This window comes from Sciurus carolinensis, chromosome 2 (assembly GCF_902686445.1).
Source record: "Sciurus carolinensis chromosome 2, mSciCar1.2, whole genome shotgun sequence".
Classification (NCBI taxonomy): Eukaryota; Metazoa; Chordata; class Mammalia; order Rodentia; family Sciuridae; genus Sciurus; species Sciurus carolinensis.
In genome coordinates this window covers 198187346-198201368 of record NC_062214.1, presented here as the reverse complement: position 1 = coordinate 198201368, position 14023 = coordinate 198187346, and the positions used below count along the sequence as shown (strand labels likewise).

The window sequence follows — 14023 nt, the reverse complement described above, 5'->3', positions numbered from 1 at the left end:
ACCAGAGCACGGGCCAATCGGAGTCGGAGACTCCCCCTAGCAATTCTCTCCAATCCGCGCAAGGGCCCCACCTCTGCCACCCTGCGGGCCGCCACCAATCGGCGGCGAGGGCTGGCCTGGGCTTACTCCGCCCCTCTAGGGGCGACCGAGACTTTTTGACAGGCCGGTTGATCGGTCACGTAGGCGCCTCTTCGTGTCTGATTGGTGTGGCCGGCTCGGGGGCGCCCGGCGCTCATTGGAAGAGAAGACTGAGAGGGGCGGGCCGGCGCGAAAAGGCCTGAGGAGCGCGCGGTTGGTGAGAGCCTGGGCGGTGGGTTGCGGTCGCGGCCTCCGCGCCGGGGCAGCGGGAGAAGTCCGTGCCCCACAGCCGAGGTGGCCCGAGGGGCACCGGGGAGGCCGCCGCGACCTCCGGGGCTGGTTGGCGAGTGGGCGCGCAGAGTTTTGGGGCTGAGGAGAGGCGGGGCCCGGCGCCGCGGTAAAGCGCAGCACGGCCCAGGGCCCGCGCTCCGCGGCCTGCAGGACCTGTTGGGATGAAGGGTCCCGCGGCAGGGTCACGAGGGACCGCGGGAACGGAGCCTCGGGCGACGACTTTGCCGCATGCACCGAAAGTATGGCTCCCGCTGGGTTTGTTACGGTCGGGTGGGGAACGCAGGGAATGGAGGCCAGGCCCAGGTTGCTGCAGCTCCCGAGCTCAGAACAGACCCTGGAGCATACTGCCTGCCCCTGAATCCAGGCTGCGTGAGCTAACCTTGTGACTTGACCCCTCTGTGCTTGGTCAAAACGGAGATCATAGTATCATTGTTTAAGGCTTGCGGAATTAACACAGGTTCCGACAGTCCTTGGAAGATCCCAAGTGTTGGACAGATGCTAGTGCCCACGCTTTATTACCCTTGGTGGTTTATGGAGATGTCAGTGGACTTACCTTACCTGAGTTTAGCTCTGAACTTAACAGGAAAATAATAGTTCCAGTGTTGAAGATGGTGCAGCCCCAGAAGGTGTGACAGAGATGGGCTGCACCCCTCCATCCCCCACTCCTGGTTTCCTTGGGTGACCTGTACCTCACTGTGCAGTAGCTTAGCTTGGACACTCTAGAAGACAAGAGTGGGGCAGTCTACCAAGCTCCCTGACCACTGTCAGACACAGTGCATGTTTGGGGTTAAAGAAAAAAGTTTTTCGGGCTGGGGAGATAGCTCCGTTGGTAGAGTGCTTGCCTCACAAGCCTGAGGCCCTGGGTTCAATCCCCAGCACTGCAAAAAGAAAAAAAGGAAAAACGTTTTTCAATGGCATTTGTTAAAGCTCAAAGAGCATCACGGTTGATCCAGGGACCAGGGTAGTGGGAGAGAGATACAAGGCCCACCGGAACACAGCCCATGTGAGGTCAGAGGAGGAAAGTTACCAAGAGGAGATGCCAGCAGTCAGGTGACTTGTGGTGAAGGGTGACCAGCCCCCACCTGGGTGGTGGAGGATGAGGAGCCTGGAGGAATGACAGGTGGGTGTGGACAGTTGGGTTCTTGTTACACTGACTTAGCAAGGACTTCAGGACTTCGCTGACACATGATTCCCCCGTGTGTGCAGGTGGGACTGGGAGAGGACCCAGGAGCTGACGAGTTAGCCAAGAGGGGCGCGGTGTGACTCCGCCCTAGTGTTTTTGCCTGTCATGCTAGTGGCCCTGGGTCTGATACCCAGGCACTGCAAAGAGAAAAAGCCAAGTGGGGGGTCTTGATGAATAGCCAGTCTGCTCGCCCCCTCGCAAGCTTGAGGTGCAGGGTCCCTGCAGGCCCTTCTGTGCTGCCTGATACCAGCCCAGCCTGAGGCAGCAGCCCCCTGCCGGCCCCAGGCCAGCGTCCCAGGAGCTTCCCACATAGAGGGAAGCACATAGACACTCGCCCTGGCCTCCAAACAGCACACTGGCTCTGCTCGGGAATCTCACTCCCCCATGCCAGATGCCAGCTCTGCCAGCAGCTTTTGAGCTGGTTTAGTCCCCATTTCCCCCAGTCTCAGCCTGGCCTGCTCCCAGCCCTGCTTCCTTTGGAACATGGGTCCCAGTCCTAATGGTGTGGTTCTCTGTAGCTGCTAAGCCAGCTTCTGCTCAGATCTGCTGTCCATTGTCTCTTGACCACACACACTCTGCGTGTCTCCTGTCCAGCTGGACAGTGCTGTCAGCAGCCCAGCCCAAGAGCTTCCCCATGTGTTGCTCCAGGTCACAGCAGGGCAGGACCAGTAGCCGACTTGGAAGGCCCACAGTTCTGGGCCCCAGGAGCCTTGTGACCCCATCAGGAAGTGTGTCCTCCAGCCACAGCTTCCTTCTGCCCAGCCATGCCTTCCAGGTGCTGTGGTTGGTGAGGCGCAGCTGTGCCCTGGTGCTGCGTCTGAACCGTAGCCATTCTCAGCTTCTCAGCCATGCTGATGCCTGGGAGGATGCAGAAGGCAGGCCTGGTTCTGACATCGCCACACCCCGAGTCCATGGGGGAAGCCTCACCCACTGCTGCCCGCTTCCCCTGGGTAGAACCAGCCCCCAAGTGCTGGTTTGTCCAGGACACTGGCCTCACATTTCCCAGCACCCCAGCTGCATTCCTTACCTTGCTGTTGGGAGGCCACCGGGGAACAGCTTGTTGGAAAGGGCTGAGTCCCTGCACAGCCGTCCCAGGCGGGAGATCCCAGCATCTCAGGCCACTGGTACCCCTTCCTGGGAGGGCACCACATGTCGATGTGTGAGGTGGGCAGCAGCCTCGCCCTGCAGCCACTTACTTCTGCCTTGCCAGGGTCCCCCAGGCTCCTGCAAGATCCTAAGCATACTTTCTCCATGTTTTCCTGAATCCCCAGGGAAGTTAAGCCGGAGATTGCCAAGGACATTTTAGTCCTATGAGCCCCATTTGAGGGGACCTGGGGCCAGATATGTCATCCCACTGTTACAGAGCTGGGGCCTTGCAAGAACTGAGGCAGCATGAAGACCCCTCTTAACCCCCATTCTTGTGACCAAGTCAAAGATTTCAGACACGTCGCTCAGAGTAACGGGAATGAGTTCATTGAAGGGATAGGAAAGGGGAAAGGGGACAGTCTCAAGCAAGAGGGACACTGTGCCTCTCCTGCGCTCTAGTTTTATTGGGTCCCAGGGAAGTTTCCAGAGTCCCGCCCAGGTCCACCTCCTGACTTTTGACTGACAGCAGGATGACATCAGATTTTCAAGGACCCTCTGCCATGACGACTCTTGGTCACCTTGGCCCATGCTGACCGGTCCTAACTGGAGTCTTACCCATCCACGCTTGCGGATTTCAGGGTTAGGAGGAATCATCCCGACCTCCTGACCACCTTCAGGGTAACTTGGGCTCCTCCATCGACTATCCCAGGCCTGCATGTTGCCTGCAGTTAGTGGGTAGTTTGCTGAGCACTGCGACGTGTCCTGTCCACTAGGCCAGCAGGGCTGCTGTCAGTTGCTTCTTAGAGAAGAAAGTGCGCGGGGTCAGCACGTGGGCCCAGCTTGCAGAGTGTCCACCGCGTTCCCACCGCGCTTGTCTGTCTGCCCCCACCTCCAGGAGAGCAGTGGGTGCTGGCAGGGTGTGCTTCTCAGGCCAGACGTCCTCAGCACCCCAGGGCTTCAGCTGCCACGTCGCTCTTGGAGGTAGATGCTCTGGACTTCATGGGACAGTGTACACCTCCTCTGTCCTCAGGTGGAGACCTGTCCACACTGGTGGTGAGCACGGCCCTTCTCATGCTCGCTCCTTCAGGCTGCCTGCGCAGAAAGCCAGCACCTCAGACCGGTGGCCCTCACTCTGTCCCCCTGGAACACGATCTGGTGGTCGACCCACTGAGGACATGGATTTGGACCAGCTGGACCTGAATCCTAGGATTATTGACGCAGTTAAGAAAGGTATTTTAACTTCCGCGAGATTGGCGAATCACGTGAATGGGCAGGTGTGCAGGCATGCTTGACGCAGAAGAGTCACAGAACGTCGACTGCCCAGTGTTCCCCGAGGCCCCGATCCTGACTGGCACCAGGGTTGGGACATGCTGTGGGCTCCTCCACGTGTATCACCTGAAAGGACTTTCAAGGTTCTTCTGTCACGGCGTGCACGCGTGTGGCCTGAGGAGGGCGGTGGTCTGCTCGCCCTGAGCATTCTGGGTTTAATCGGGCTCCCAAGTCACGTGTGCTGCTGGCATGGCCTGGTCCCCCTGCTGCCAGTCCTCCGAGGCTTCCTGATGGGGCTAAGGGCCGAGGGCTGGCCTGCGCCGCACTCCCGCTGAGTGGACCCTGGGGTGATCTTCCGGAGCGCTGGTGGGCCAGGTCCGTTGGCTCCTTCCTAGGTGCTCCAGGGCTGGGCGGCTCACCGTGAGGCTGTCCACCCCAGGCACACGCTGTCCTCAGCTGCCTCTGCAGGCTGCACAGGCTGTTCCCCAGGCCCTGCTTCTGGGCTCCCCTTTCGCCCTCCCTATCCCCTGGGGTCTCTGTAGGGACGCTTCAGCTCAAGACACTCCCTGATCACAGCGCGGAACCCCGAGCACACACAGGGGCTCCACTGCCCCTGCTCACGGCTGCTGACCTCGTCCTGCTGCTGGTGGCCTCATGATCACAGAATGGTCGCCGTCGCTACCAACGCCATGCCTGCAGTGGAGACAGGGAGAACAGGCTCTACCAGAGAGCCGTGCTTTCTCATCTGTCACCTGCCGGCTGCCCCCAGGAACCTCCCTCACACCGCGCCCTTGTTTTGACATCAGCGCCCACGTGCTTGGGTGGACCTCCTCACTCCTGGCCTCTGCGTTCTTTCCGCGAGTCTCTTTCAGAGCGTTTCAGGACTTGTTTCCTTTCATGCATCCAACCTGTCTTGACTGGGCCTCCAGCCATGTGGCCCAGCGGTGGTGACCGCCGGCTGCGCTGGGCTCCGGCCTGTGTCCCCTCCTCTCGTGTTCTCCTGCCGCTTTCCGGATCCGCTGTGGGTGTTCCGGCAGCAGTTTTTCTTTCTGCTAGTTCAGAAGTTGAAAGTAGTGCGCATGCCCGGCCCTCCAGTGGCAGGCTGCGTACCCCCACAGTCAGCCCTTCCCGCCCTGGCCGTCCCCCCCGGCCTCACGCTTGCCCCTGCGCCCTCCCCCATCCCCTTTCTCTTTTTCAACCCCAGGGCCCTGCGTGTGTCAGGCAAGTGCTTTTCCATGGAGCTTCATCCCAGCCCTTGACTTGAGACAGATCCCCCTGCCTCAGGCTCCGAGGGGTGACACCAGAGGCGCATGCCACTGTGCCTGGCAGCACTGCCCTCGGGAGCCATTTCCACTGGGTGGAATGGTGTGACAGTCACCTCGTGGCACCTGGGACTTGCCCATGTCTCCAGCTCCCGCTGCTGCTAACGCCAGGCCCCGTGGCCTGATGGCAGTGTGCAGTGAAGGCCCCGCACACTGGTCCCTGCAGGCTTCCCTGCCTCCACTGTCCTCGTCCCACTGCAGCCAGACTTCCCAGGACTGGCAGCACAGGGTCCCAGATCCGGGGGCACAGCCTTGGCTCGTGAGCATCGTCTGACTTCCCGACTCTCCCTGACAGCGGCCAAGCTGAGGACAGCAAAGGAGGTCCTGCACTTCTCTGGAGCTGACCTGCAGAGACTGACCAGCCTATCCAGCCCTGACGTCCAGCACCTGCTGACAGCAGCCTCCTTGCACCTGCGTAGGGGCCCCGTCCTCACAGGTGGGTGCAGAGCATCTGTGGGCAGGCACCTGGAGTCCTGTCCCAGGAGCTGTGGGCAGCATGTGCTCAGACTCCAATCACGGACCACCTGGCGGAGCCCGTGCCCAGGCCCCCTGTACTTGTCCTGGGCCTGTGCGTGTAGGAGGGTGAGGCATGTGCTTCCACGGGAGGTGCGGGCACCCCTGGCTGCTTTCTTAGGTCAGAGAAGGGACGAGGCCACAGGTACGGGGGCAGTGGCTCAGCAGTGCCCAGCTGGGGCAGCAGAGGAACCCGCCCAGGGCCACCACCAAAAGTGTTGAAACCCGGTGTGCTGGGTCGCCAGCTCCCCATGACCTGCGTGCCTGGCCAGACAGGGGGTTCACCCCGCCCTCCCTTGCAGACACTCAGTGGTCCTGGGCCCCTGGATCATGCAAAACACTGGCCGCTGTGGCCAGCCTGGCCCCAGACATGCCTTCCCAGCAACCGTTGGTTGTGCCTTGTTGGTTTTTGAGCCAACTTGAAGCCCAGCCAAACTGCTTTGCGACCCTGGGAACCATCAGGATTTGAGGCCCATTTTAATTTCACGCACTCTGACAACAAGCCAGCTGTGGCGTCCAGTTCAGCCTGGTGTCCCAGGCTTGGGGGAGCAGCCTCTTAGAACGTCCCTGGGTTATTGTGCCAAGAATTGAGAAGTCTAACAGGGACGGGTTCTCCTGGGTTCTACCTGGTGCACACTCAACCACCCAGCCAGGCCACCTCCCCTCTGCCCACCCCGTGTGAACCCCTGGCCTGTCTTTCCTGACACCACAGCCTGGGCAGGGGTGGGGCGCTGGGCAGGAAGCCGCCTGACCCCACCCCACCCCGCAGCACTGCACCTGTACCAGCAGAGGGAGCGCTTCCCCACGCAGCACCAGCGCCTGAGCCTAGGCTGCCCTGTCCTGGACCGGCTCCTGGGCGGCGGCCTGCCCCTGGAGGGCATCACAGAGCTGGCTGGCCACAGCTCAGCTGGGAAGACCCAGTTGGCACTGCAGCTCTGCCTGGCCGTGCAGTTCCCACAGCGGCACGGAGGCCTGGAGGCTGGTGAGTGGCCACCCTCCTCCTGGGGCAGGGAGGGGATCCTGACCTGGTGGCTCCAGGTCCCAGCTCTGCTTTCAGCTGCTTTCCACCAAGTGGGCTAGTGGGAGCCTTGGGCATTTCCCATGATTCTCATCTTCTTGCAGAAGAATAAGGGGAAGGCGAGCTGGGGCCTGGCCTGCACGGCCTGCCTTCAAAGGTAGCCCCTCTGCAGACCAAGCCTTGCCAGGGTCACTGGTCAGCACAAAGATGCCAGCCCTCGGAGTCACCACCCTGCAACACACCACACCCACTGGCCGATGTCCCCTGCAGAGCACATGGCCACAGCCAGAGTGCAGGGCAAGGGCATGTGACACCGCTCCCTAAGCCTCAGGAGGGACGGTCAGGAGCCCAGGACAGCTAAGACACCACGCTGCCACATCCCTGTGCACGTGCAAAGCTGCACCAGGAGTGGCCAGGTGCAGCCAAGCTCCCAGAGCAGGGCTGGTGTCGGAGCTGTCCCACGTTCCTGCTGCCAGACTGTGCAGCCCAGTCCTGCACCTGCCTGCCCCCGGCACCACATGCATCCCCAGCGGGCACGCACGAGGCCGCACTCGCTGCTGCTCTCTGTCACTAGAGGCATGCGGCAGTGTCCCTCGTGGTCTGGATTCGCACCTCCCTGATCCACAGGGATGTTGGCCGTCTCTCCTGTGCCTGTTGGCTTTGGAGACACATCTCTTAGGATCTTTGCCATTTTAAAACTGCTTTCTTATCAAGTGTTAAGAACCTCGTGTATGTTCTGGGAACACATCCCTTATCAAATGCCTTCTCTTTGGATCATCTTTCTGAAGTGCAATTTATTTATTTATTTATTTTTTTGGTTGCTTACGTTTGGTGTCATTTAAAGTCATGAAAAGTTACCTGTGTTTTCTCCTAAGAGTCTTGGTGCCCATGTGTGAGCCATTCTGAGTTCATTGTCGCACATGGCATAAGGTCCAGCTTCAGTCCTTTGCAGGTGGACATCCAGTCATCCTGGCACCTGCTGTGCAGAGGCTCCTCTTCCTCGAGCTCCCTGGCATCTCTGATAGAAGCCAGATGCCCAAAAACGCAGGGTCTGCTGTGGGCGGCTCCGGCTCTCAGTGCAGGCTCTCAGCACACTCCTGAGCGCAGAGTCCAGGCCCAGGCCGCTGCCAGGGGCTGTGCAGGCCCCAGTGACCCAGCCACTCACCACTCGTTTCCTGAGTCTTCCAGTCACCACCAAGGTGCAATGTCACTGCACAGCAGAGCTGCAGGAGGAGCTTGGAGAGCAGAGCAGGGGACACTTCTGCTCCAAAGAGCCTTGGAGGGTCTCTAGGTCCAAGGGAAAGACATCTCCAAAAGCCCCTTGGCCCTGGCCATCCACTTGCTCCCCTGCCCAGCCTAGGGGGCCATGCTGGCCCCGGGCTCAGGCAACAGATGTGTGCAAACCCTGGGTGGAATGGGAACCAGCTCTGGTCCGCAGCTCAGGCCGGAGGGGAGGACCCTGACCCGCACAGTGGTTTGCTGTGTGGCCACAGGCCCACAGCGGCTCCTCTGAAGCGTGGGGCGTCGGGCTTTCCAGGGGCCGTCTACATCTGCACAGAGGACGCCTTCCCCAGCCGGCGGCTGCAGCAGCTCATGCAGCAGCAGCGGCAGCTGCGGGCAGATGTGCCCCAGGAGGTGGTCCAGAGCATCCGCTTCGGCAGCCAGATCTTCGTGGAGCACGCTGCCGACGCCGTGAGTGTCCCTGGGGTGCTACGGCAGCCCAGGCAGTGGGGCAGGTGGGGTCAGAGGGTGGAAGTTACCAAGAGATGTCAGCAGTCAGGGGACTTGTGGTGAAGGGTGACCAGCCCCCTGGTGGTGAGTGGGTGTGGACAGTGGGGTTCTTGCTGCCCTCACTTAGCAGGGACTAAGTCACTGACACCCAATTGCACAAGCACGTGCCCAGGTGGGGCTGGGAGAGGACTCGGGAACCCCAGCAACTCTGGCCAAGCGAAGGGTCTTGGCTGGAAGCTGCCTGTAGCCTGGCGGGCAGGGTACAGCGGCCCACTGTGCGTCCTCCAGCAGCACAAGCTGTCTGGCCCCTCTGCCCTGAGCTCGAGTCACCAGCATTTGCTGCCTGGAATTCAGGTTTAACTGGGTGGGAGGTTCATCCGCCAGCCCCCAGGAGGACAGAGTGGGAGAGAAGCACAGGGGGACAGGGGCATCCTCTGGCCCAGGACCTCCCACAGGTGGGGCAAGCTTCTGGCTCCTGGCCACCCCCAGACCCCAGCCCAGGTGTGAGGAGCCTTTGGCCATCCCCTCCTGCCTCTGATGGCGTCTGTCCTTGTGTGTGTGGCACTGCCCCTCCCGGCCAGCAGGGTCAGGCAGGAGCAAACCCCCACACCAGATATAAACACGGAGGGGCACCCTCCACACAGGGTAGGGCCCGCCTTTGAGAGTTGTTACGGAAAGACTCATTCGAGTAAAAGATGAGGTGTATAAACTTTTAATTTTAAAAAATTTACAATAAAATACATATCACACAGTGCAGGAGCTAGCACAGGGCAGAGGACACAGGGAGGTCAGGCAGGCAAGGACACGGATGCCCTGTCCCCGACGGTCTTCTAGAGAGGGGCAGGACTGCACTTGCCTGCTGTCACCTGCCTAGCCAGCCGAGTGCCTCTCTAAGGCCTTGCCAGCAGGGTGGTCATTAGTATCACGCTCCATGGTGGCGGTCAGGAGAACTAAGTTAGCACCGCAGCCCCAGCCGAGGGCCCTCCCAGCCTCAGCCTGCCGGTCCCAGGGCCAGCTCCGGGGCTGCGTGGGGCAGCGTCCTGGCACCCTAGAGCAGACCAGGCCAGAATCACTGCAAGAGAAGGCAGCAGGTCAGGCCAGGCCCGCGCTGGAGGCAGCTCTCAGGGCCCTCCCCGCTGTGGCCTCGAGGCAGCGGCTGAGCACCAGCCTGCTGGGGCTGAGGGCTGGGAGGCCTGTGCACTCTCTCTGCAAGGCAGCTGCCCTGTGCAGAGCAGGGCCTCAGGCCACGCCTGTCCCCTCCACCTCCTCTGGCCCTGGCGGGGGCCAGTGAGCAAACTCACATTAGAGCTGGCGTCCTCTAGGCTGCTGCTGTCGTTCTCCACACAAAGAGGCTCTGCTGGGGACGCCCTGGAGAGAAGCACAGACCGGGTGTCATGCTGGGCTGGACTCCAGGCCTTTGGTGGCTCCTTGGCACTGCAGGTGCCACAGCCTGGCTGGCTGTGACTGCCTGCAGACCTTGGACTAGTGCCTGTGTCCCCAGGCCTGACCACCCCATGTGTTCCTGCCTGGTGCTCTCTGCCATCATTGGCCACCGACTGCATCACAGCCCACCAGCTCTGGGGCCCAAAAGGCATAGTGGTCCCAAAGGGAAGACACCTGCCTTGCAGGGGCACATTTCCACCCCTGGCCCTGGTTTCTGAGCACAGGGTGGTGGGAGAACTGACCCCCACCTGCATGGTCTCCCAGCATGCAATCCCAGGACTTGACACAGTTACTTTTGGGACAATGCCTGTTTTATACAGGACAGACTCTGGGACCCCTGCTCGGACCTGCTTGATGGGCACAGCCTGGCAATCAGGTGGCCACCAGCTGACCTTGCAGATGCATCTGGGGCCAGGTGGTCTCAATATGTGTGGGGCCACTGGCGGAAGTGGGCCACGGGGCAGAGAGGAGCCTGATCCAGGTGTGAGCACAGGCAGCTCAGGAAAGGCTGTCCCCCAGGGTGGGATGCTGCTGCAAGGGGCCACTGCCTGGGAGGGCCTGCAGCCTGTGAAACGGGAGCCCCCGGAGAGACCCAGGTGGAGCTCGAGGCACTGGTGCAGTGTCTAGTGAGGACACAGCCAATAGGGCAGTGCCCTGGGGACCTGGTCACCTGAAGGCCGTGGCCAGTGCAGGCCATGATACCGGCCCTCTCTCCACAGGACACCTTGCTGGAGTGTGTGAACACGAAGGTGCCCGTCCTGCTGTCCCGGGGCATGGCCCGCCTAGTGGTCGTGGACTCCGTGGCAGGCCCCTTCCGCTGTGAATTTGATGGCCAGGCCTCAGCCGCCCGGGCCAGGCACCTGCAGTCCCTAGGGGCCACGCTGCGCCAGCTGAGCAGCACCTTCCAGAGCCCTGTGCTCTGCATCAACCAGGTGGGCCACGGCCAGCAGAGCTCAGGGAAGGCGGGGCGGGTGATGCGCCAGGAGGGTGGGTGGTGGCGGGACGTGGCCCTCCTGTGCTGATTGACACTGAAACTTCCCCAAAATCTCGGCCACCACAACTGACCCCACTGGGCTCTTCCAGGTGACAGAGGCTATGGAGGAGCAGTGCACAGCACGTGGGCCGCCAGGGTAAGTGCTGGCACCTCCTGGCACTGGGCACAGGGTGGGGACACCGTTTTTCCATAAGGAGCAACCGCCTGTCCTCCGTGTTGCAGGCCCTGGGATGAGCACCTCTCCCCAGCCCTCGGCATAACCTGGGCCAACCAGCTCCTCATGAGGCTGATGGCCTACCGGCTCCGCGAGGCGGCGGCTGCCCAGGGCCCACCTGGCCACCCAGCCCGGATCCTGCAGGTGCTCTCTGCCCCTCACCTGCCCCCCTCCTCCTGCTTCTACACAGTCGAAACAGAAGGGGTGCGAGGGGCACTAGGGGCTGAGTCCTACTAATGTGGACCAGGTCCCTAGAAACCCTGATTCTGGCTGAGCCCTGGAAGTGGTCAGTGCGGACGCACAGTGTCATGGTCCACCAGGGTCACTGTTGGCCCTCCTCAGCCAGAAGAAGATGGTGAACAGGAATGCCCGGCTGAGGCTGCGCCCTCCCTTCTGGGTCTCACCCACCCTGCTTGCTGGCCCTTGAATGACAGAAGACTCCACAGAGCCGATGGCTTCTGGGGTCGTCGCTACAATGCCTCAGAAGGGGCTGCCCTGTCCTCAGCTCGCCCCATCCACACCCCTGTGGGCTGGGGCCTTGAAGTCCCCTGGACCTGGGAGCATACCCAATGGAGTGCCCGCCTCCTGCAGGGTGGTCCTCAACCCCCGCACTGCTGAGGCTTCAGTGAGACACCCTCCACATGCTGCCTGGAAACAGTCTGAGGCAGCAGGGAAACAAGCCCATCCCAGACCTCGGTGGGGGTGGGACTGGCTGGACTTCCGGTTGCCTCCCCACCCGAGTGCAGAAAGCTTCTGGGAAACCGATGAGAGGACAAGGAACCAGCAGTATCCAGTCAGGACATGCAGCAGCACTGGCCTGGCACAGTGTCCATGCTGGGGACACAACAGGATGCCCAGCAGGGCCATCTGCACAGGGCCAGCCTACCCTCACTTCTAACTACAGGATGAAGCCTCCTGGAAGCACAGTGGACCCTGGAATCTGGCCACCTGGCCATGACCTGAGGTTCAGCAGTCGCTGGGGGACTTGGCCTCCTCACAGGCAGGGCTGAGTTACAGTGGGCTCTACACAGTCTGCCGGGCCCTGTCCCTGTCACTCTCTCCAGTGGGGAGACTGCAGCACAGGACAGCCAAGTGGCTGGGCCATCCTGCGGCCCTGAGGCAGACCCCCCATTGAAACTGGAGAGGGAGCCCCCCATTGAAACTGGGGCCATGCCTGTTCAGACTGCACGTTCCTCAGGTGGGACGGTCCCTCAGCTCGCCAGAGCACTGGCATAAAGCTGTTCTGGGGCTGTGGGGCTGGACTCTGCCCAAACAGCCTTCCTGCGAAAGTGCAGGGACTCCAAGGGCAGCAAGTAAAACACTTTATTTTTGTAACTAAATATAGTCAATTCCAAGAGACTTTCTAGGTAAAATGTATCAATTACAAAATAAACTACAGCCCCAGACAGGTTCACTTCGCAGAGGTCGCAGGCCTGGAGGCACAGAAAGGACACGCCCACCTGCCTGGCTCAGTCTATGCAGGTCTGCTCTCTGGGCGGGGAGACCATCCTCCTGTTCCCCAAGGACTGTTTTTTTTGCCGTGTTATGAAACGCTTTTAGAACATGAGTTCCTTCCACAATGCCAGGGAACCACCTGTCAACAGTGTTGTGGGTCAGCCCAAGACTGCCACCCACCTGCACAAACCACGTCTGCACTGGCAGCACAGCCTGAGCCTGGCCTCTGCCCAGGGTGGGCCTTAAGTGCGACTTCACATGTCGCTCTCAGAAGTCTAATCACAGTGCTGCTGCAAACCCAGAAGTTCCACCAGTCACGAACAACCTTGGCAACTGCTCATGCTCAGCACTGAGTTTCTGACCACATGGAATCCCTCGCAGCTTTGGGACTAGGTGACAGGGATGGATGGATGGATGGATGGATTGATTGATTGATCGATTCTTTTAGGAAAAAAGGAAGCTGTAGGTTTAATTCCCTCCAACCCCATCAACACCTGGGACCAGGTGCCACTTGGGAAGGAGCCCATGCAGTCCCCACCCTAGGCCTGGCTTCTGCCTCACGGTGCTGCCTACCTGGGCGCGCTCCTGTGATATCTATGGACAGTCCCCAGAGTGGCTAGCACACATGGCTACTCGGCCCTGGGCAGCAGCTGCCCCACCTTCCTGCCACTGTCAGGATGTTGGTTGTGTTTTGTTATTTTGTGAGTGCTGGCGGTGGAACCCAGGGCTTGCGAGGCCACCGTCCCACTAAACTGCCTGGCATGGCCTTGCACTTGGGATCCCTCTGCCTCGGCCTCCCCATTGTGCACCACGTGGCCCAGAATGGCTTTTGACTTGGGTTTGACAGAGACTGGAGAGACGAGTGCCACTCTCACTCGGGGTCCTCGCTCCTCCGGGGGCATGCTCCACCACTCCTGTCCTTAGAATGTTAAGGAGCAGATGGCCACACTGCAGGCAGGCTGCACGCTACTCCCTCTGCAGAAGGGCGGCTCCCTGGTGCAGCGGGCTTTGCACAGCCCCCAGCATTTCCACACAGGCTGGAGCACAGCAGTGCACCACAGGAGCCTGGCTCTGCCTTCTGGGCACTCTGGCCTTCCCAGGGGCTGCAGGTCCCACAGCCTGGAGTGGAGGGAGCTGGGGCCTGCAGCTTCCCTTTTCCTTGGGTAGCTTTGTGTGGGGAGCAGCTTGTCACACCAAGGGCTGTTCTAAACCCCACTGGACAGCATTTAGAAAGTAGGTTCCTGACCCCTGGGAAGCTGCAACGCAAACTAGCCAGGAGCCTCCAAGAAGCAGTGGGAAGGCAGCACCCAAGTAGGAGCTGGCCAAGGCCCTTGGGGGCACGTGAGGGCCTTCTGGAAACAGATGCCCTCCCAGCACCACAGCTGGTGACAGGGAATCTGAAGACATCTCAAGGCCAGTTGCTGCA

The 14023-nt window shown here is 60.8% G+C and overlaps 2 protein-coding genes across 14 annotated transcripts in view; one reads left to right on the top strand and one right to left on the bottom strand.

The window, feature by feature from the left end:
- The first annotated feature begins 261 nt into the window (after positions 1-261).
- Xrcc3 (X-ray repair cross complementing 3) lies at positions 262-12552 on the top strand. 7 transcript variants are annotated; one of them, XM_047539828.1, is made up of 9 exons: positions 277-608; positions 3534-3619; positions 3726-3868; positions 5525-5665; positions 6512-6724; positions 8298-8452; positions 10654-10866; positions 11018-11064; positions 11151-12552. In XM_047539828.1, the coding sequence occupies exons 1-9, from the start codon at positions 531-533 to the stop codon at positions 11377-11379; spliced, it is 1305 nt and encodes a 434-aa protein (XP_047395784.1). In that variant the 5' UTR covers positions 277-530; the 3' UTR covers positions 11380-12552. The 7 variants fall into 7 exon arrangements, with proteins under 7 accessions (XP_047395790.1, XP_047395784.1, XP_047395788.1 ...); XM_047539832.1 differs by lacking the exon at positions 3534-3619 and adding an exon at positions 3165-3316 and having other exon boundaries at positions 3669-3868; XM_047539833.1 differs by lacking the exons at positions 277-608; positions 3534-3619 and adding exons at positions 1475-1489; positions 3168-3316 and having other exon boundaries at positions 3669-3868.
- Positions 9188-14023, bottom strand: part of Klc1 (kinesin light chain 1) — a 57104-nt gene continuing 52268 nt past the window's right edge. For 6 of the 7 annotated variants that reach the window (XM_047539817.1, XM_047539819.1, XM_047539818.1 and 3 more), the window contains 2 exons: positions 9793-9859; positions 9188-9539 (listed from right to left, as the gene is read on the bottom strand). In XM_047539817.1, the coding sequence (XP_047395773.1) occupies positions 9483-9539; positions 9793-9859 (124 nt within the window). In that variant the 3' untranslated portion in view covers positions 9188-9482. Of the gene's footprint in view, positions 9564-9792; positions 9860-14023 lie in introns of all 7 variants that reach the window. The other variant, XM_047539820.1, reaches the window with a different exon arrangement.

Excerpts from the sequence above, each read along its gene's own strand:
- Xrcc3 (XM_047539828.1), top strand. The coding sequence starts at position 531 with ATGAAGGGTCCCGCGGCAGGGTCACGAGGGACCGCGGGAACGGAGCCT. Across the intron at positions 3,869-5,524 it reads TATTGACGCAGTTAAGAAAG|CGGCCAAGCTGAGGACAGCA; the intron begins GTATTTTAACTT and ends TCTCCCTGACAG. Across the intron at positions 6,725-8,297 it reads GCACGGAGGCCTGGAGGCTG|GGGCCGTCTACATCTGCACA; the intron begins GTGAGTGGCCAC and ends CGGGCTTTCCAG.